Source organism: Falco peregrinus, chromosome 5, assembly GCF_023634155.1.
Source record: "Falco peregrinus isolate bFalPer1 chromosome 5, bFalPer1.pri, whole genome shotgun sequence".
NCBI classification, from domain to species: domain Eukaryota; kingdom Metazoa; phylum Chordata; class Aves; order Falconiformes; family Falconidae; genus Falco; species Falco peregrinus.
Genome location: NC_073725.1, coordinates 6,588,071 through 6,611,441, shown reverse-complemented (window position 1 = coordinate 6,611,441; position 23,371 = coordinate 6,588,071). Strand labels below are relative to the sequence as shown.

Here is a 23,371-nt window from a genome sequence, read left to right as displayed (position 1 = left end):
ACTTTTCCGGAATTATTTTTCACCCTTGTAGCAATCACAAAGTAAATTTGTTTCTTACCCCATTACGCCCCACTTATCTTGCAGATACACTCAGAAGACAGTCAAGCCAGTACTTAAAAGCTCATCCATCACATCTTTGATCATAACATCAGTACAGTAAGAAAAAAAAAAAAATCCTCTTCCTTGGAGTTATTTTTAAAGATACACACAGGTGCCACAATTTTGAACAAACCTTCTAACTCATCCCACTAAAACACTTAGTGTATGGTCAATTAATTATGAATAAGGCTATGGTTTTGGCACAATATTTAGTATATTTCATGGCAGAGGCACAGGGAAAAGAAGCAGTATTCAACAAAAGCTTAGCAAATATGTTTGCTATAAGCTTCCAGCAGTTAAATAGTAACCAATATTTAATACATTATCAATAAGCATGTACACTTTCTACTATGATTTATATGCTGAATGATAAAAGTTTAGATGTCAGATACTCTCTTTTTTTTTTTTTTTTTTTCTGTGGGCCAAAATCAGCAGTTGGTCTTCGTGACCCAGCACGGTCTCCCCTTTAAAGAGCAAATGAGTCAGAATTCTTTAAGTGGTGTGACATAATCACGGCCTTTACGATGAGCCCCAGCTAAAGGCACTGCAGAATTACAGGAGCCATTTCATCCCTGTGTCTAAGCTCACAGGGCACGTATGGAGCTACCAGTATGCTGGCAGATCAGTAGCTATGGGCACAAAATAAGATGCTTTCCATCAATTGCTTCCTAATAATGAAACTAAGGAGAGCTGCGTTCCTTTGATAACGTAGAGGTCTTCATCTAAAAACACAAGGTTCATGTTCAAGTATTTTTTGAGTCGCAAAGAACGAGCATGTCTACACGCTGAGGCTCAAAACTGACTAATGTCACTTCAGAGCACAGAGAGGGGAGAACAAAACAAATTCAAGCCTTTATTTTGGAAAGCTCTGGCAAATCTCCAAAGCAGTATGATGAATTTTTTTTTTTAAGTTAAAGGGAAGGGCTGGTGCTGAGCACCAGTTGGTGCAAGTCTTAGTAGCAACCACCGCTCTGCAGTTCTGCTTTCCTCTTGGGAGGCAGGAAAGCTGGGTAAAAAGATGAGCTCATGCTCTCATCTCTGGCACGACAAGAGCTAGGACAGATATTTCATCTTGTAAAGACACCAATCCATGTGAAACGTGGGTGTTTTTTTTAAGATTTTCCTGCTTTTCCTATGTGTTTGTTGCATCATACAAAAAAGCCTGTCAGAGTTTGTCAGATCATCCTAGTAGCTAAACGTCCCCAAATACAGATTTTCTTGAGAATCCAGAGGTTGCTGGTTGTCTGTGGGTTTGTTGGCAACACCAAAGGTTCCTAACTAATGACTGAGACAGTGTGCTGTCCCTACAAGCCACTCCAAATGAAGCTGTGTTTTTGCCAAGTTTTTGCTTCATATCATCATTATTTGATGCTCACAGAGACAGTGAGCAACTGTGTCAGCTTTGTGCACCAGGAACTACAAAAACATTCAACAATTATAAAATATACATTTATTTTAAACTTTTACTTCATGTGTTACTTTCAAGGATAGTTAAAGGTAAACCAGGCTGAAAGAGTAAATAAGCCTGCTTATGACAGCAGAAAATAGACCTGAATATTAAGAAGAAACATATCTCAAAAGGGAAGCACAGTGAGACTTAAATCCAATTTGTAAGATAAAATCTAACCAGACCACTTACTATTGCCATCTGATAGCACTCAATATTGCTTGAAATTCATTAATACGCTAGGTAACCTAAGTACAGTGCGTGTATACAAAATTAATTCTATTAATTTCTACATTAGAAAAATCTACCGAAAGAGGAGGAGAATAATTATAAAGCAGTCTTACCCATCTGTGGAAAAGGCATAGCAAAACCAATCTAAACCTCAGAAGAATAATTATCCCATGAGACACTCACCTCCTGGGAGTGCCCATTATTGTGTTACGAGAACATAAAACTGACAGCTATTCAGAAAGACCTTCAGAGCAATTTTGGTTTAGCTCTACTGCTTATCTTACCTTGTCATCTTTTTAGAATACCTACAAGCTCCCAGCTAACTTACCAATATTATATTTTATTTTTACAAGCAAGCCGTAAATGCTTCTTTTACAGCATATACTTTGCCTAACAGACCAAATGTTGGAAAAAACGTTACGCATCTTAAGTAAAAGGCTATTCACATTTAAACGGTTTTATAGAGTAATAATACTTCATTTAGATCTGCCTACTAACTGATGATTGCTTAGTCAGATTAGGTGGAACTCCAAATGAGACAGAAGCAAAGCATTTCATTATCATTAAATATTCCCATTATGGCAGCATTTGGAACCCAAAATCAGTTATGTCCAACTGCTAACAAGTACAGTTTAAAAATAAAACACAGCAGTTGCTGACCTAAAAGTGCTCTTGATTATAGTGTGCGGCAAGCATCCAACAGATAAAAGGAAAAGGGATGGAAAAGCAAAAGGGTAACAGGAGGGCTATCCATATCAGTCATAAGTACCAGTCACAGCATCCTCCCGTAACTATTAAGAGAATAGTTTTATCCGAACGCAACGCAAAGATAGCTAGAAAACAGAAGATGGTGTTAAAACCACACAAAATTTAAGAAGCACAGAGAATCACATATATACGCTAGGGATAACTTCAGCTGATTTATTATTACATTAGGAAGCTTTGCTTATAAATGTTAAGAAAAATGGTGGGGATTTAGTTCCTTCTGAGAGCATGAGAAAAAACCAACCTCAATACATTTATGCTACATTTTTATTGAAGTGACACATCACATAAATAATAAAATTATTCTGGATCAAGGTTTTGCAATAACTTATTTCTGCTGAAGAGTGAATTATTCAAGAGCAAACTGCAGCTCACCCTCAGCATATCCTTCCCTGCTTAAGCTGCACCAGAAAAACAGCACCTGACTTCATCGTATTTTCAAAGACATGCCTATACCCTATTGCACAGCAGTTTGATTTTCATTTTATCTGATGTCAGTCAATTTACTTACACCGCTGCTGTGCAAAGTCTGGTCCACAGTCCCCAAATGGCAAACATCTTCAATAGAGAAATGCTTCTTTTCTGAAACTAATTTATTGTCTAGAAGAACCACATTTCCTCCCAGCTTCTCACTCATTAGGGTCCAAAACTCAGTCCCTGCTGGAGTGAGGAGGCCAGATCTGAAAGCAGTCATGTATATCTGATGAGGTTGACGAGACACACGATTGGTGCCATTAGACAGTGAAATTCAGGAGGACGCCGAGTTCTGCCGCAGACAATTTACAATGACATAACCCTTGGCTAAAGGGAGCCCTGAAATGTGAGCTTCCATTTAACAACCCAGCGGTCGTGGGCAAAACCACAACTGAAACATCAACATGAGGTGGTGCTTCATGATCATTAGCTGCAAATCACACCACCCCAAGAAATGCATTGCAGGCACTTTTGATACAGCAGGAGAGCCTTGTACAAATGCTAATCTCAAAACACTCACTTGAAAATGCTCCAGTGGTTTTATAACAGTGGAAGAGATGACTGATTAGGTGCCAAAATGGTTTGATGCCAGCACTGAAGAAAGCCTTTGCAGCTCTTAGGATTTCTCCTAAAACAGATTCAACTTTAACTTGTAATGTCCTTCAAAGTACAGGTATCTTTTTGCATCAGTTCCAGCCAGGATTTCAGAGCTGTGCCATGACTGCTCCAGCTGCTGTACAGAAGTGTTTGTCTAGCAGGCATACTACTTATTGCACGTCCTAGACCGGTGCACTACATTCCATCACCACTTATTCTGTATCTAAACAACTATCTTCATTGTTTTCTGAATAATAGGTGACAAATACTTGCATGGTTTACTTTAAAAGTGCTGCAAAATATGTATTAGCATTAAATTTATCAAAAAGTGAATACAAGTGGGAATAAAATAGCATAATCAGGACTAAAGAAACATCTCCTAGGAGGCAAAAAATGAATGTAGCCTTCGGCTGAGAGAGACCCCCATGACAGTCCAACTCAATAAAAAAATTTATATCAGAGCGCCAAAATTTGATTTATAAAACTTACAATTGCTCCATTGATTTCAGTAGGGTGGGAGTGATTTATTTCAGGCAAAGAGATGTCCAGAATTATATATAAGCATCGTGAGCTCAGAAATGCCAGTGGCCATGGTGTTAACAGTAGATGGTTCTCATGCTCTTCTCTCAGTAAGCTCAGTAGCAGCGACTACAATATACTCAACTTCACTTCATTAATTATAATTATTTTGTAATTATAATTGTTTTGTAATTATAATTATTTTATTCATGCACTATGAGCCAGAGCCAGCCATTCTCTGATTTATTCCTTACAGTCCAGAACTCTTGCCACTGAAGGGGCACTTGAGTTTTGCAGCCGTGTCCAGATCTACAGAAAGATTGTCCTACAACAGAATTCACATGAACTGCTATAGTAGTAAAGACTAAAATGACCTACAGAACTACTAAAGTATATTCCTCAAACCATCCAGTGGATGAACATAGATTCTGCTAGCTAAATATCTAACCTGATGAAAAAAAGCCCTATTAAAAACCTCCTTAAAAGCTAAGCTAAAAAACTACCAAAATCCCAGCCCAGAAGCAGTATTAAACACTTTTTAATTCAAATCCAGATTAAGTTCAATTCCTTCATCCATAAATACTGTGAAGATAACCTTGAATCTTTACCTATAACAAAAATAAAGCACAGCAGCCCTGACCAAACACCAGCAGTATGCAATCATATTTAAAAATGGATACGTTCCAGTGGCTATATCCTAACGTGGCTGAAGAAGTTCACCGAAGCTCAACTTTTTTCTGAATATGCTCATATACATTTACCAGCATGTATAGATGTAGATTTCTCTACCTTATACACTCATTAGGATTCAGTCTTTATTTTCACAAGTGTGATCTGTCTACTCCATCTCACACACTCACTACAACTGCTTCGATCACTTCAGGTTCCAGTCAGTTTCTCATAAAAGAGTATATGGAATAATTGGCAAATTTTCTTCCCTCCAAGCCCTGACTTCCAAAATAAGTCAGTGTTTTTTTTATTCAGAGTTTCACAGGTCCAGCGAGACAAAAGACAAACCAGTGACCCAGCTCAGGGACTTATTGGGAGGGAGCACCCTGACATCTGGAAATGACAAAGGATGGGGTTTGCAATTAAAGGACAGCACTTTTTAAATTGAGGTTAAATTTCTAACGCTTCTAAATGCTCCTTGTATTACTCTCCATTCCCATAAGTGAGAGCAAACCACAGTCTGTCTCCCAGCCCCTCTGAGCTTTCCTGTGGGGATGGAGCCACCTCGCCCCAAGCCTTATGCAGCAGCAGAACCCCGGTTTGAATCTGAATTTTAGACATCATTGCAAATACTTCTGCTGCCTCAAATAACTGAGCACGTTTCAAAACCAAGTGGCTGTCTACACTGGCACAATGCAGGGGCAAGGTACAGAGGGAGACAGAAGTAAACAAATCCAATCTTCAGTGCAAAGTTCAGTGGAGTAAATATTTCTAGTCCAGCAGGAGCAGCCCCGCAGCGCTGCAGTGCTGCAGCTGGAGCATCTTTTCTCAACAGCACAGAAAGCTGTCTTAGCTGTTGAGAACGTTGTTGGAGAGGGACACAGGGATGAAAACTGCTGTTGCATTATGAGTCGAAATGAGTCTCAGGAGCTTTTCATCACCATTTCCAGGCTAAGATTGCCGTAGCAAGCAGTGGGAGATGAATTCCCTGCCTCCACTCTGATTTCAGCTGCAAGGAGCCGTAGGGTGTGGATGTGGAAGGACATCAAGAAGGAGCTCGAGCGGCTGTGCTTGCCCCGGGTGGCATGTCCCAGAAAGCTCCACAGCTGCCCAAAGCACAGCAGGAGGCTGAGCAGGAGAGAAGGAAAGGGGGTAAGGGAACAGCCTGCCTCGACCCCCTGCTGCCGCCGTGGCCCCTGTGAGAAGAGCCACCCGGCAGAGATCTGCTGGATCACACCTGCGCCTGCCAGCTGCCCTTCAACCCAGCGCTTTAATGTGGTTTCTGCTCTCTCGCGCTACTCGTTCTGGACAAAAAGAGCAGGTCAGGTCAGACAAAACTGCTGCTGAATGTTTGTCTTGGCGGCTATTTATTTCTTTATATATTTTTAGTAGCGCGGACAGGGCCTCAGCGGGCACCTCTGCCTCTCGGGCTCATCCCGAAGTGCTTCTGCAGGCTGGGCTAGTCATCTGCTAGCCCATCTCACCACCTGCTTCTGAGGGCCTTCAGTTCTGACCGCTAAGGTGAGTATTTTCAGCCAGCAGCTTCACTACATCAAACAGTTATTATCACTCTGAGCACTCTTTTCATTAGCCAAACATTTCTCTACACTCTTTTAAGCTGAAACCACCACTTCTACTTAATAGAATAGCAATTAACTTGAAATACTTGGCTTTTTACTGCAATGCATCACTCTTTCACAGTCTGATATGCTAATAAAAACTGTATGCTAACATAATGTATAAAATATCATCTCTGACTTTAAACTAAACCAAAATTTATTGGCTCCAACAGTGCAATACTGATGTACCCAATGAATATTAATGTATTAACTTAGGTAGCAGAGTCCTATGCCATCAGGGAAATAAATCAGAGTGGAGGAGACCATACAGTGCACTGGAGAAAGTCTCAGCTTTTCTGTTTTAGTAGAATTTTAATTCTACCCAAATTGAATGTGGCTCCAGACTGAAAAGTAAAGTTGAAATGATAAGGTATTTTATGCTACATGGCAGCTCTCATATACTATAAAATATTCCTTCAGCCCCCTAGTAAACAAATTAATTGGCAATCTTGCAAACAAAAATCTCAAGTTCTTTTACTTCTTCTAAGGCATCATTAGCAATTATAGGATGCTGGCAGGACAAATTATGCTCTCAGTTATACCTCTACAACCCACCTCTCTCTCCTGCTTATGCTCTTAATCCTTACCCAGCTCCACTGAAAATGCAAATCTTTACAATTATGACTGTAGGGATAATGGTACAACATCACTGCAGTAAAAATGCCCATTTACCTCAATGGTGCTTAAACTCTTAAGCCTTGCACTGGCATGGATAAACATAAATTAACCTCAATGTTTAAATGTTTAAGCTATTATTGAGCAACCACCACCCAAAACCAAGCCAGCAAACAGCACTCCTAGACTCCAGAGAGCTACACCCATCCATTTCATCTGAAAAAGGAAGCTGATGCAATGCAAGATGACATGAGAAAGTGATGATTGATTTCGTTCCTCATGAATAACAAAGTACTCCCTAACTCCATGAAGAAGCAGGTAAGTGCAGGAAGTAACTGAAGTTACTTTTGAAACAAAAGTTACAGCAAACAACAAAAAAAAGAAAACTCCAAGTATGGTGGGACAGACAGAATTATCCAGGAAAAAAACACCCACATCTCAAATAGCTGCACAGTTTAGGTGTCTCTTCTGATTTCAAGTTGTGTGCTTTTTTTTCCTGTTCAAATTGGACAAGGACATGCCTACCTTACCCACTTTTAAAAGTTATTGTTATATATCCAATTCCAGCTCTATTAGTTATTCATTTACTGATTTGGAATTTCATCTTCCAAACAAACTGTTACTGCAAATCTTTTGAGAAGTATCTCTTGTGACCTTTGAGATGTTTTCTTAGAAGAAACATAATTTTGAATTACAATTGTGCAGCAGACCTTGCACACCGATGTCTCACTGAGTAAACTGAATTAAGGTCAAAATCAACTGCTCCTTTGTTACTCTCTGGTACTAGAAACTAACCTAGGAATAAGACATTTTGGCTTGAATAAGAAATACAATTAATGAAGTAGCGGACATTTGTGCTGCCATTAATGCATTACAAAACAAACAGATGTGCTGAAAGTTTGGCTTGAAAAAGCTTTCACAGCATTATTTATTTATCCATCCTACTGATAAATTCTAGTTACTAATACAGTGTACTTTTCACATTCACGAACCAAGTATGTATAAGAGAAACTTAAAAGTATCAAAATATAAAAGTCATAATAACAAAAATGTTACACGACCAAGGGAAGACCAAATGCCCATCTCACCCAATGCACCATTTCCAACAACGGGCAACAACACTGGCTCAGGGGAAGAGTTTGAGAGCGGGACAACCAAGCTGAAGGAGGCTCCTTCCCACACGACACCGTCAGAGCTACATCATACCCACTCACTCTGGAATGCTTTGGACATAAACAATCCCACAGCAGACATCAGTACCCACACAGAATAACCACGGGAAAAGTTTTATGTATGCATTGCTTTTTCTTAACTTCAAAATACAGAATGTGGCCAGCTGCCATTATTTGGTCTATGGAGTAAAAAAAAACACAAACTGTAGACAGGTTCACTTCCGATATTTCAATTTTATGACTGCTGAACTGCATTGAATTTTAAAAGCGGCAACACTGCAGTATAACTGTAAAAGTATTATGCTGAATTAGAACAATTCTTCTGAACAACACGGCCATTTACACCAGCATCCTAATATAATACATATTTATAATAGAGTGCCTGGTGAGATAAATGAGTCATACTGTAAATAGCCATCAGGGATATGGAAAGTAATAGTTTCTCATGACCTGCTACATGTGTACAAAAGCAGGTGACTGAAATGATGTAAATATTAAGATGGTATCTTTAGCAGGCACTCCTCTACCCTGGAGGGAGAGCGACAGGAACACTGTCTGTGCACCTCCAGCTTCCCTGTGCTTTAACGAACACCCAAGGTGCAGATGCACACCCTCTCCAAGAAGCAGTTCTGCTGGTTAAAAAGGCAACAGAGAAGGAGTATAAACACACTGCTCGGTCACTGGGGGTTAACATCAGGAAGGTCAAAGGCCAAACAAGAAGGGCTTCTGCAAGCAATGCCGGCAACAAAAGCAAGTTCAGGGAAAATGCAGGTTCAGAGAGGAACAGGGTAGACAACCCACCAACAGGCAATATTGAAAAGCTTGCTTCCAGGCCTCTGCGTTTATCTCTACGGTTTGGGAAAGGGATGAGCAGCTGACAGCATGGATGTAACTGGTAAGGGACTCATGAGCAAAATAGATTCATTTATTCAAATACCTGGGGCTGGATGGGATTCAGCCAAGGGTGCCAAAATAGTTGGCTGATGTGATTGTGTGGCCATGATGCATGACAAAATGTACACGATCAGGGTAGGTCCCCAGCAACCAGAAAAATGTTGATGTTATGCTTACTTTAAGAAAGGCGAGAAGGAGGACCAAGAGAACAACAGGCTGGTCCCTGGACAGGGCAGGACACGCATTCCTTGGAGTCCACTTCCAGCCACATGAAGGACGAGGCAGCAGTCAAAACCAGTCAACACAGGCTGACTGCTTTCTGTAACAAAATGATCTGCTATGTGGATGAGGAGAGAGAGGTGGATGCAATATACCTCGCCTTCTCAATTTTTTTGACGCTCTGACCCTCCTGTACTCCTTTGGGAGTTGAGGAAGTACGGGCTAGAGGAACAGACTGCGGGGTCAGTTGAGAACTGGTTGGTTGGACTGCCAGTCCTGAAGGGTGAGAATCAATGGCCTTACAACTGCTTGGCAGCTGGTAACGAGCACAATACCCCGACATCAATAGTGGGCTGATATTGTTCAATATCTTCATCAATTACTTCAGTGATAAAGCAGACCCCTCGGCAACTTTGTGGACAACAGTAAACTACCATTTAGCTTAACCTCACCCTGAGAGATTCAGTTCAGAAGAACCTTGATAAACTGAGGATTGGGACAACAGAAACTTCATCATGTTCTACAAGAAGGGCCAGGTGCAGTCTCTGAGGCAGACCAACACCATACATCACCCAAGGGTGGGAACTGACTGGCCGTATAGCAGCATTGCTGGCATGACCTGGGGGTCACGGTGCCCTCCAAACTGAATACGAGCCAACGGTGTGCTTCCCTCACGAGTAACACAAACACCATACAGAAGGCACGTTACCCCTAACGAGAGGTTAAGGGAGCGGGGCTTTGTTCATGGGGCAAAGGGGAGGCCAAGAGGCAGTCTAATAGTAGGCTACCATTGCTTAAAGAGCAGCTGGAGTGACAGACCCAAACTCTCCTCAGTAGCAGCAGACGATGCAACACCTGGCAAACATCACAAACTACAGCTTGGATGGTTCAGAGTGGACAAGTACGATTAAACTAAATTCAGCAGCAGTGGAACAGGCTGCACAGAGAGATGGTGCAGTGCCTGTTCTTGGAGGTCTTCAAGGCTAAGCTGGACAAAGCCATGGTTCACCAGATACAGTGCTGGAAATGATTTTGATTCAAGACCTCCAAAGGCCCCTTCCAACCAACTCGTCTACGATTCAATGAAAAGATGATTGCCCACCTCCCTCGCACAGCCCTTTTGCCAGCTGTCTTAGCTCCCAGAAGTGCAGCAGGTAGGGTTAAACAAAGCCGTGGTTTTTAGGCTGCACAAATTAACCAAGCTTGTTTTGGATGGAACAAGGTCAGGAAACATCTTAACCAAGGATATCTGTGGGAAGATCTGAGAAAAGTTACTTCCAGCAAGGCAGAGACGATAAGCAATTGAGGATGGGCTGGAAAAAACAGCTGCAACATGTTTCAGTGTTGGCAATAGCTGCTATGTAAGTAGCTGCACGCTTCTTGGCTTCTGCCAGGATTGCTCCCTGAGCACAGCAAGAACTCTCTACCTTCCTCACCTCCCAGCAGTGGCTCTACAAACAGCTGCAAGAAATTTCATGTCTTGTCCTCTTTTTTTTTTTTCTTTTTTTTTTCCCTGATTTCCAACCAACCAGGCAGGTCCAGCTCACTGACACATACTGCATTTCTCAAACAGGGAAACCCACCAGGAGTTCAAAATTCATCATGCTACATCCAAGCAGAAATGCCAGCCCTGCTGGACAGTCAACATCTCAGCCAAAAGTCTCCCATAAAAGCAGTTTAGAAGCTGATTAACAAGATTTAAACAGCTAATTAGTCAAGACGCAATGCACATAGGTACACAGAGTGCAGGGCTAATAAACTGGTGTCATGATGGTGAATGAAGAGGTAAGAACAGCCTAAACTTCAGCTAATGGCTTCTGATGGTGTGGCACTGGCAGAGGTAATCCAGTGGCTGAAAGCCTGTCGAGAGCCACAAAGAGTAAGTCAGAGATACCACAGGATGCAGGGCTTGGTATATTCTTTCCAAAGGAGATAAGATCAGCATTATCTTCTTCTGCCTGAATCTGCCAAAGAAATGATTGGGTCAGTCTGGCATGTCATTTATGCTTACTTAGAACAGACTGATCTGATCCAGTCTCTACCACCCTTAAGACATACCTGTGCATTGGGACATTCGGACACAAACTCACCAATTACTGGCAAGCTGCTGAGACAAACTGGTTTGGTCCCTCCATCAGGCCTGATTGCCCAAAGACACCTGGACAGAGGGGCATAATGAAACGTTTCCAAGGATTTGTCTCAGCCATGTAGAAGTTGTGCATCTAGTCTCAGCTAGTCATTTAGGCTACTTTAATTATCAGTCTAGAGAGATGCTTCCAGGTGTGTTTGATTCCTGTGTAAGATGGATGGAATAAAACTCTCTTCCACCCCCCCCCCCCAAGACAGCTACATCCCTCCACTCCTACCATAGGGAAGAAGAAATTTCAGAACGGTATGACAACCGGTCCATCACAGGGGAGGTTTTGAGAGGGTTTTTATCTCTACCTCGACAGCACTGAATCTGCTATGTGACTGTGCGCTGGAAGAAAAGATAAAAACGAAATACTAGATAAAAATATTGCTTAACTAAATTTTTCAGACTTTTGGAAGGGCAATTATTCTGAAGTCAAGAATTTTTCATCCAAAGATATGAAGAGGTCTCTGTGCACAAAGGAGACGCACAACACACATATGTATATGCATGACTTTATCAATATAGCTCAGAGCAAGGTTGCACTTTCATTTGTCTAAAACTGAAATCCTATTGCCCACATGAATTAAGAGAATGCTGATAGAGAAAATATCTCACGGAATCAATTTCAATCCCTGCATGAATACACACACAAACTGATTTCAGGGGAGTGCAAAATTTGCCCCTGAAGAGTTTTAATTTATGTGAAATCACCACAGGATAGTTAATTTCCAGTCCAGAATATAAAATTTTGCTACATATTTTGCTGTTGCTACATAGTCAAAGCTCCTGTTAACAGTAGGACCTCTAAAAATATGCCAAAGGAATTTAACGTATCTAACATAAAGAAAACATCCAACAGCCTCCTGCAACTCAGCCCCACTATCTGTGTTTTATAAATTAGATGTTGGCTGTGCTGTAGCTCTGCTCAAAAATTATCTGTATCCATACTTTTTATTTCAAGTAAGAATTCTTTTGACCATTTTTAAAACAAAGGTAGGAAATGGGAACAGAATTGTAAGTAAATTATTTCTTTTGACAGAGAGACAGGAAATCACTGTTTTAGTTTCTAAATCCTGAGTTTAAGAAGTTCCCTTCAAGAGGAACATTTGCTCATTTTTTAGCGGGCACATGCTTCAACAAAGAAAGTTGAGAAGGGTGACACTAAACTGACAATTAGCAACACTGATTTTGATATCAGAACATGTTTTTTCCTCAGATGAACTGAACAGTGACAATAATGAAGTTTTATTCCTTCCTCTCATGTGACACCCATTTACTGAAGATGTTCTCCTCCGTCCCAGGTCTGCAGGAGGTCAGGCTACCCTCACAAAGATCTCTCTGGAGAACAGAACTGCCACACAACCCATTAGATCCCATAAAAACATCAGCAAAACACTGACCTTTCCCCAGGCTGGATACTTGGGGCTGGACTTGTGGCACAGCTTTTATTTTATTTTCCAAGAGAAAAGCTTCAGTGAAATAAATTTCACTGGCCTGTAGCTTATTCCACTCTGCCAGGGAGGAAAACAAAAGGAAATGCCTAACTCTCCTGAAAAGCATTCAGCGCTCAAAGCCACGCTAATGACAGGGAAGGAAACAGAAGATTACTCTCATTCCTGACCCAAACTTAGCTTTAAATGGTTAGGATGGCACAAATAAGAACAATGACGTGCCACTTCACTCGGTGCTTAACACAGTACAACATCTGGAGCACGAAAGAAACAGAGAAAATAAAATACTAGAGCACCGTACCTGATCTTGAATCAAATCCCACGTATTACTGACAGCTCTCTCCTTTCTCATCTAGTGTTTCTTGCTACATCTTTTCTATTAAATAGAACAGCCTTTTAGTCCTTTTGTAGAGATCAGTGTGCAAGGCACAGAGGTCAAGACGCAGAGTCTATGTCATTAAAAGACCGGCAAGGTACAGGGCCCAGAACGTATAAGACCGTGAATTCCCCCCACGGCCGATCATTTTCAGATCTGAGTGCGGTTAAAATTAAGGGTACTTAGCACTTACCCGAACTGAAGCTGCATACAAAAATACAGCATTGCTTTTAATTACAGCATTCAGATCCTTCTGGGGAGGGTCCTAATGACAAGGTATTTTGTATGCCAAGCTATGTCCCCCTCCCAGCAGGCATCAGCTTTACTCCCTCAATTGACCTTTCCTTGCAACTCCTTTTCAAGAAAGGAAAAGGCATTACAGCTGAGCAAAAAAACCCAACCCTACCAGTAACAAAATGTTAAGTTATATTTTAAAAATCACTCTGACCTGGCACTGCTACCAAAGAGGCTTCCTCACTCCTAAAAACAGTAAATTTTATCATTTTACACCTCAAAGTCCAATAAGCTTTCCCAAAATCCTCCTTCAGAAGAAAATGAACTCAAACAGCAACATTTAAAAAAGTTCTTACAGTCATTCTAACAATCATCAGTTTTAATTCTGTAATCACCTAATCCTAAAATACCTTTTGAAATGTTGTCTAACGCATTTGAAAAACCCATCTCCCTCCTGCTTTCCCTTCTCCAATCCTGAGATACACCTAAAGCCATAAACTTTCAGGAAAATGGCATCATCCACTTTGCTCTGCATCCACAAACCCACTGCCACTCATTCAATTTAAGAAAAGTAACTATTGTGAATTGTAAATACAACAGTATTTCACCCTTCCTCTCTTGGGTCTTCAGCACTGTTTGCCTACTAGTCTTTTAACTTATCATGTATGTACCAATTAGTAATGCTGCTATAAAATTAAAGTATTGTGAGATGATGAGAGGTTTAAAAGACAAATGGAAATGGTTACGCTGAAATAAGTTTGCGACTAATTCTCACCATGACCTTACCCAACGAAGTATTTCAGGCTTCTTGTGGATTAATCGCTATATTAGTGTCTTCAGCCGAAGTGATCCGGGCATTTTATTAAGTTTCACAGGACACCATGCCTGAGACTATGATGTCCTATATACCACACCCTTATTTTTACTAACATTTTATGAAAATGCACCTTTCTGAAAAGCAGTTAGTGTTGACTTGGAGGAATCCAAGGACAGTGGCTGCACCATCTCCCTCACTCATTCACCCTTTCTCACGTCAAATCGAGCACCTTATTTCTACTTCAACTTTATCTGGTTTCTGTTTCTGATTAATTTTCCACTAAATTAAATTTTAAAAAGCCTTTAGCACTCCCTATCTCCTCTCTGTGGAGGAATTTGCACGCTGTAATCAAGCTCTCCCTCAAACTCCTTTTTGATAAAATGAGCCCAATGTGTTTTTTACCTTCACTGTATCAAACACATTCAGTACTCTGGTCCCGCATCATTCTGATGTCCGTCTCATTTGCTGTCAACCTTATACAACTTTTCCAGTCTCTTTTTTGAAGGAGATGAGGGGGACTGGCACAGTACACTGGTACCACCTCCACCAGTGACAAGCCCACTGTAAGTCATCGATCTGCTCCTGGTGGGTACTGCACTACGTACGTGTTCTCAGAGTTCACGAGCTCATTTTGTCACAGCCTCTCTCGAGTTGCATTTATCACTATCACCCCTCAACAAAATACCAGTCACTGCTTGCTGGAGCACTGTAACCCCATTCTGACAGTCAATCAGAGATCACCCTTTAAAGCAGAAACTGCTTCAGTGTTTTTTTGGACTGGCTCAGCTTGTTCAAATGAGCACGCTGATCCATACGGCTGCCTTGTCTTCCTCATTATGTACATCCACTATAGACACCAGCAGCAATTTTGTGCACTTGAAGATTATTGATCAAAGCTTCATTCCTCTGCAACTCAAACAGCCATAAACCCAGTTCAGTCTTCATTCTTCACAAGTACTTTGTGGTAAATGTCATATTACTTTTCAAACCTATTCAGATCACCGTGCTATAATCTGTTTCATATTGAAATTACATTGAAAAAAATCTGCAGCAAATCAGCAAAGCAGCAAAACTAGGGCCAATGTCCTGTTTCATGCCAGCTCTTTTCATTGCTCAGGCTATTTGAAAAGCCACAAAAAAACAGCAGAGCTCATCGACACTCACCAAGTGACTCAACTGTCATGGAATATAAAGCAAATCCAGGGAGAGAGAGAAATGCAATGGTGGTGCACTGAAACAACAGCAAATACAGCCAGTGCCATACCTTTCATTATAGATTTACTGTGAAGTGCTAGTACAGCTAAAAGTGGGAAGACTGTCCAGATTGATCTTAGTACTCTGTCACCTTGCAAATAAGCATTTTGCAAATTCTTCTGGTCACAAAACCATAAGAGTGCACCACTCATATTGTCCAACACATGCATATTAAATGAACTTTCCTAATCATGTAGCAAAGGGAACAAGTTACCAAAGAAGTGGTAAAACCTGAACACCCATCGATAAATATATAATTGATAGAAAGGATAACTTTTCACTTTCCTCCTAAGTTGGTGAGAGTTAATCAGGAGTTAGTCGAGGGCCGCTCTGCATCTTAAGGACTAGAGATAGTTAAAAGCCACTGAAAACGCACAGTCCAATAGATACAAAACATGGTTCCAAGCTGCAAAATTTCAGTCCAAATTCAGATTTTGAACATCTTAATTCCCCCCCCCCCCCCCCAACTAAATAGTGTCTTAAAGTTACCCTTACATTTTATCAGCTGCATTCTCAAGAATGAAGGTAAAATTTGTGGCTTACCGATGCAAGAAAAACCACAGCAGGGATTTAAGAGTTTGGTTTGTTCAATTTAAGAGCACTGCATACTGCCTTCAGCCTAGCTGGCAGGTAGGGGAGCATGAGGGGGAGAGGAAATGTTGCCGGGGGGGAGAACACAGGAGGTTGTTTTGAGGCAAGGGAGCACTGAAGACCATGGGGACTCAGCTGCAGATATTGGGGTGAAGCACATGGAGAGGAGGTGAAGTCATGTAGCAGAGTGGGTATGTTACGAACCCATAGGAAACCAGGGTTCATTGCAGTTCTGCTCATGGAACAACTTGTTCTTGATCATGATGATTGCCTAATGAGGAAGTATTACATTCATCCTCTCTGGTGCCAGGCCGCACTGGCATAACTGTACATTTAGCCAAAGACTTCATTCATTGTCCTTTTATACCTGCAATTGTGAATCATGTCTGCCTTTGCATATTCATGCCTAAGCCTGCAATTAACCTCCCAGCCATGTTACTCATGGTTAGAAATTGCCAGGTTCCTGATGTATTATTTATTTATTTTTGTTTGGGCAATGAAGATACGGTAAGCAGATATAAATTTAAATGGTATTCTATATACTGTCTAGCCTACACCTCATTATTAACAGTAAGCGACTCTTATCACAGTCAGATACAAAGTCAACATCCTATGACAGAACAGCCTCTCTGAATCAGACAGTGAGACATTTAAGAACAAATTAGAACTTGGAACCGAATAAAAGGAAAAGCAGCATGCAAATCTTTCACCCAAAATCTTCTGTTATAAAGAATGAGTGTTTGCTTAGCAAAATACATACAAATACTTGTGTTCGGGTATCAAGTATTGAAAATGAGGTCTTCTCCAAATTCTGTCCTGCTGTCAGCATCAGCACAATGCTGACTGTTCACACTTCTCAAGCACTAGGGCTTAGCACCGTACATTTGAGGTTAGCTAGGACTTCAGCTGTTTTCAAAAGATATTTTGAGTCCTAACTTTTCAGCTTTAGAAACTTCCAACCAGGTGTTAACAGAGTACCAAGCTGCTAACCTAAAGTTAGGATACAGTAATCATCACTTATTGATGAAGTCAGTGCTTTATGTCAACTTTTCATCTCCTTTTCGTCAAAGGAAGATCTCCATATACACTCAGCGCTTAGCACTGAAGTTCTTTGTTGCATGCTGATGACCCTAAAAGTTCAACGGCTTTGTTACTCAAAACACCCATGCAACAGAATCACTGAAGGCTTGCCAACTGCCTCACCTTGGATGCCCACACTATCAAAGTATGCTCAATTACATTCTCCAGAATGTTTTCAATCTTCTATTTCAGGCATTTTGAATTTCTGGGGACACTCTCCACCACTCAAGTTTCTTGAAAAGAGGTGATTTGAAAGTTACAGGTACGGTAACAACATCCCCTTACACTATCAATGAACATTTTGCCTACAACCATAACAACATTCTCATAAACGTGATTACTACACAGAGTTGAAAGAACTTGAATGACTGTGTTATATGCAGACTAACGTTATGATGTTACAGACTGAAAACAAAGAGCAGCTTCAAACAACCACACTGCCGCAGGAAAAAAAAGCAGAGGGAGGCTCCTCTTGTACCTACGAAGCTTTGAAGCTAGCAGCATTAGAGGCAGGTCTAGACTAGCATTAAGCCCATAAAGTAAACAAAAAACATGTAGGTAAAATTTGGGACTATCAGTCTTTACAGTGTCTCTTAAAACAATTATTTCATTGTTGATATGCTCCATTGCTTTCAGAATCAAGCCTCCTATTAAAAATCTTCATGTGCAGCATAAACAAAAACCATAGGAAGCATGATAAAAATGCAATTGATAGCTCTGGGTCAGTTACTTCACACCACCTTACACTTCTGATCTCTCAAAGTCATATAGTCAAGTCTTGCTTCCTTATAATCGACATTAGACAACAAATTATAGACTTAAATGTAAATTATAATTGCACAGGGACATGAAACTAGAAGTCAATCTGTTTTAGAAAGTGTTCTGACTGCACTGCAAGTAGGGTGAGAAACAAAAGCCTGATTTCTGCAGTAACACCGTATGAAGGGGTAAACCAGAATTTGTGTGACCCAGTTTTGACAAATTACTATAATACAGATTACCCAGATTTTAAATTTTAAACCAAGAATGAAACAATTTTTTCCACTTCTCAGGTCCAATAAAGAAAATCACTTAATAGCAGCTGGGGATTTGTCATGGTCTGGGCACCTTGTGCAAGAGACCCGTGATAGTTATACTGTTTTGGCTTCACATTCCCCAAAACAGTGAGCAAGTCCATCAGTAAATCTTCCCTCAACAAAGGATGAGTCTGTGCCAGACTGTTCTGAGTTGGGTTATTGAATCTGGAATGTTTGATCAAGCTGGGAGTGGTGCTGAGGCATCTGCACAGCGATGGGCAACCACTGATTTCCTTCTGCCAAATTTTTAAGTATAGCAGTATACAACAAAGTACCTTTCTAGCAACACGTAGAGTAGGATATATGTGATTAATTCTGAATTCTTACTAAAAAAGTTCTAAACTGTCATTTTAAGGTTGCATCAGCAGCCCCTCCCTGCTGAAAATTTTGTTAATTTTCAAGTTGATTATACCAACCTCGTTCCTTAAGGCACCTGTCCGAACTTACGGAATAAATACACGTAACACAAAAATCACTTTCCACAGCATGCAAATTATGTTATTGTCTAAAACATTCAGACCTTATTTCACTAAAAGAAAGATAGAGTCTTTAACACAGCCAGTTCTAACAGGTCCTAAAAGACAATTAATCTTCAGAAAGGACCTTTTATTTTGAAATGTGAAACTCCTCGTCTCTTAAACTCTCTCTTCTCTATACCTTTTGGCATCTTCCAGTGTCACCCACCACTCTACCAATTAAGTTAAAAAAGCTGGAGGCACTTTCTGTTCCTTTCCCTTGTCCAAGCAGTGTTCATGAAGCTCTACTTCTTCACAATGTCTCTAGGATCATCTCCTTTCCAAAACAAGATAAAAATTGTTCTTTACATCCCATCAGCTTCCATATGAATTGCTGACCTATTCGACAACTGTAGGTCTACCTAGATCGTATGTGGGAAGGTTGCTTCAGCATGAAGATTTCTGGAGAGCCCTGGGGTCTCCAATGCTGTAACAACCTCTTCCTGGGCAATTATAACAACTTATCTTGGCCTTTTGTCCTCTAACAGCATTTAAACTTGCTATTGCATAAATGTTCTCAGAAATCACTGTATTTTATTTATACACGAAGTTACCTAATTACATCAAGCTCAACTAACATTTTTCCCAAGACTACATTTGCCAAAAAATGGTAAGGCCAAAACCCAAATACCACCCTTGTGGACTAGACAGCTTGCCTAAACCAGCAGATCTTCAACCTCATTCTAATTCTGAGGGTGCCAATGATGACTGCAGCTTTCCACACACCTTCTGCCTTTTCTGTCAGTGGAGATCCAACTCAGTATTTTATGTACTTTGTTTGCAATGGTATCTGTGAATGGTTCTGACGTGCATTACCTGCACTCCTAAATCTCCTCCTGCCATCCACAGTCCCTCCTGGAGTCCAGACAGCACAGGAGCCACGTCTAAATAGCATCTTAACACACAAAAGTCATGTATTCCATGGGGGAATAATACACAGCTTGCACATGAGCAGAAATCTCAACGTATTCTTTGGTTTCGGTTGCATTCTTGACAAACATGAACCATCTGGTAAATAATCTTTTTCCTCAGCAGAAGAATTAGGACTGACTGAAGCCACACTGTGCAGGTCACACCCAGGTGGTTTTGCTGAGCAGAGAGCAAATGGAAGCAAGAAATTGCATAAAAAGGGTAATATTTAAAAATGGCGTTTTAACATCCTGCAGTCTGACGATCACTTCTGCCAACAAAAGTATTCTGTACTACACAGGATGTAGACTAAGAATGAATAACGCTTTCTGAAGAGGTAAACGGTGGTTTGTTCAGTGATTATCTCATGAGGTTCCCAATTCTCTCTCAAATATTTTGGGCAGTATGGCAATAAAACATCAGGCTGTAAGACATGGCAAGTCAAAAGCTTTACCAGTCCCAGAGAAGAGACATGTATGTTAAAATATTTTTAAACAACGCTAAAATACCATGCTTTCCAAGTTCTGTTTTTCTGCGAGGCATTGATTCATTAGCTGTTTGAAAAACAGGATGCAAACGAAGTTTAAGGGGAGTGAAAGCACGTGGGGCTGCACACGATCATTTCCTGACCGGCTTCACCAGCTACTGCTGTGACCACCGCTAAGCAAGAGTCAGAAGTAGGAAATGCTAAGTGTTCCACTACACAGTATTCAAAGCAGATTTTAATAATAATAATGCAAATTATTGGCTAAAGCCGATGTGTTTGCCTTGGATTCCAGTATTTTATAAATTGCCCTGAATATTGGTAAAAATATATGCTTTTCTACTACCCGAGATTTCTAGTTTTATACGATTTCTATACTTCTTGACATCTTTCTAAAATAGCAAATCTGGAACATTTGACTCTTCCGGAGCTAATAATTAATTCTGATAATTAAACTTCAATAAACTGAGTAAGTTTCTGAAAATTCTTTTCATTATGGAGGATTTTCTCTTTAGAATGTATTTACATTGTACAATTACTACTATATATACTATTACTACTATTATACATTCTGCTACTAAACTAGTAGGAAACATACATGGGGTACACATCTTAATCCATGCTTTCAAATTTGTTTTGAAAGCTTTCTCTTTTCAGCAAGAAAGAAGGAACAAACATTCCAGCAAATGCCAAGGTATTCCATGTAGCTTTTTCCTCTTGGATATGGTGCTATTTTCTTTCTTTTTTGTTTTTGTTTTTTTTTTTTTTTGTTAGTTGTGTCTGTGTTATAAGAAACTTTCTAGCATAAATCAAAACACCAGTATTTTGTCATCAACAGCCTTACAAAACAAGATGCCTAATGTAGTAAAGCCGTAGTGCCCCTCACTGCATTCAGATGCTACCTTCAAAATCTGTTGCTAAACTCTACCAGGGGTGTATGGGTCAATACCCTAAAGAACTCTGAAGCGGTCAGCATCCAAGCACCTACTCTGACTCAACCTGGTACCACTCTCATAGTGCTACTTCAAACCCAGTCAGCAGATTTTGGATGTATGCAGTCTAACGCTGCAACAGCTGCTCGTGTGAACAATACCATTAGTGGGTTCGCCTATTACAAACATTGTTTTTCCAGAATAACTTCTCTCATCTTCCGGATAGTAAGCAATGAACTCTATCCCACATTACAGAGTATTCACCATCATTCATTAACTTTCATTATTTATGAAAGCAAGGCCACTCTGCAACTACCTCTTGCAGAATGTTCCCTAAATTCAGAATTAGGCACTAGGAAACACATAAAACTTTCAGCTAAAGCACCTGTAGATTTTAAAGGAAAGCTAAAAAGTAGAAAGCCCCTCAAAACCCAGAGAAAGACAGCATGGGCTAGCGATGCTTTGAAAGTACATACCAGCTTCCTAACACCAAAATGCTAGGTTTCTTCTTTAATATAATTTACTCCTTTCTGCTGCCACTCCAGTGTTCGAAATGTTTGTTCCTGCCCTGCCATTTTTCCCTTTTCTATACTCCCTGTATTGGGTTCCTCATCTAAAACTAGTTAAATTAATTCAGAAATTATTTTTTTTTAATTTCCTTAATATTCAAACTCTGTATGTTCATGTTTCACTTTTCCATAACCCTAGGTCTGTACCAGCCTTTCCCTTTAAATTCCCCTTACAGCTGGTGAACATAGTGACTCAATGCTGCTGCTGGAAAGAAGCTATGAGAAATTAAGGAGCAAAATTACCTAAGTTTGAGCATTCCTAAAAATGCTGTGCTTGTTAAGATCTAAGTAATGCAAAGGTAAAAGTCCCTTATTTACATAAACAGCAGGAAGAATGTATGAACATTAACATGCAAACCACCTTGAACTGCAATAGCTTACAGTATCATTTACCAACCGAAATTACAATCAGAAGAATGAAAAAGATTTGGGACGTGAAGACAGACGTCAAAAAATAGTGGAAAGTGGGCCATCGTCCTGTAACTTTTCTGCATGCTCAATATTTCTTCTGCTCACTTAATTACATTCCAAACTCCAAATTTTGGCTAACACATTTGCATATGCTTTGTACTTCAAAGGCTGACTTACTTATTAGCATAGCCTAGTTCCTGTTACTTGTATAAATAACGATGAACAGGAATCACATTGATCTAGCTGCACTAGATTTCCATTCTCTGTATTGGGAATTCTCCTGATTCAAGCTCCCATGGAAATTTTTAGCCAGTCTGGTATAACCAGTTTTTGATTATATACTTCTATGGGGGGGGAAACAGTTTTTCATTAATAGAAGAAATGAATTTTGTACGGGAAGTTAGAAATGTTTGTGGGCCCAGCTGGAGTAAATTGTTGACGTCAAATCAAACTGATACAAAGTGCTAAATACAAAGATTAGGAAACAGAATATGATTTCATTTTCAAATACTTCAGAAAAGACTTCATAGATGTAGAATTTTACCTATAAAGAGTTCAATTTTGACAGAGTTCATATTACACGTTTGAGAAGCATTAGAAAGTTTACTTCATTTAGCGAGATTTTTTTTTTTTTTTGCAAGTATAATCAATCTGTTAATGTATAATCTATGGTACACACGTCAGGTAAAGTGCATATACAGGCTTGCTCGGTTCTCAGTCAGGGCAATACGCAGGGCCCAAAGCTAAACTGCAGGTGAGTATTATGACAGCTGAGAAGCTGCTGAAACAGACCTGTTAAAATGTCCTTTAACAAAACTCAGCAAGGATTTTATCAGGATTTTTCCTCCTCCATCTACCCAGTCCATAGTCACTCCTTCCTCTTCCTTGGTAAGGAATCTTTCTTCTGAGAAATTGTGGGGTTTTTTTCCCGAAAAAGCACGTACTACATGCATCTCTGCTTCCTGCCATTGACCGCGGTAGCTCTTTCAAGGGGAGATTTATCATTCTCTTGCAGTACGATCAGAACACCTCATGCTGGCAAGCATGACAGAAAAGGAGCTACACACCAGTTTCTCCTGGGTGGGGGGGCAGGGGTGGAGCATGGGGACGGACAGGATGAAATGAATTTTCTGGGGTTTCAGATTTTTCCCTATGACACGCATTTACATGCATTTCTGGAGTCCTTTGAGAACCTCTCTGGAACTGTCACCCAGCCAA

The 23,371-nt window shown here is 40.3% G+C and overlaps 1 protein-coding gene across 3 annotated transcripts in view; it reads right to left on the bottom strand.

The window, feature by feature from the left end:
- CHN2 (chimerin 2) overlaps positions 1–23,371 on the bottom strand; it is a 163,238-nt gene that overhangs the window by 106,134 nt on the left and 33,733 nt on the right. The window contains exon 1 of one of the 3 annotated variants that reach the window (XM_005230668.4): positions 3,054–3,190. The exons of the other annotated variants lie outside the window; for them this stretch is intronic. Coding sequence (XP_005230725.3) covers positions 3,054–3,179 — 126 coding nt within the window. The 5' untranslated portion in view covers positions 3,180–3,190. Of the gene's footprint in view, positions 1–3,053; positions 3,191–23,371 lie in introns of those variants that run through there. 3 annotated transcript variants of the gene reach the window in all.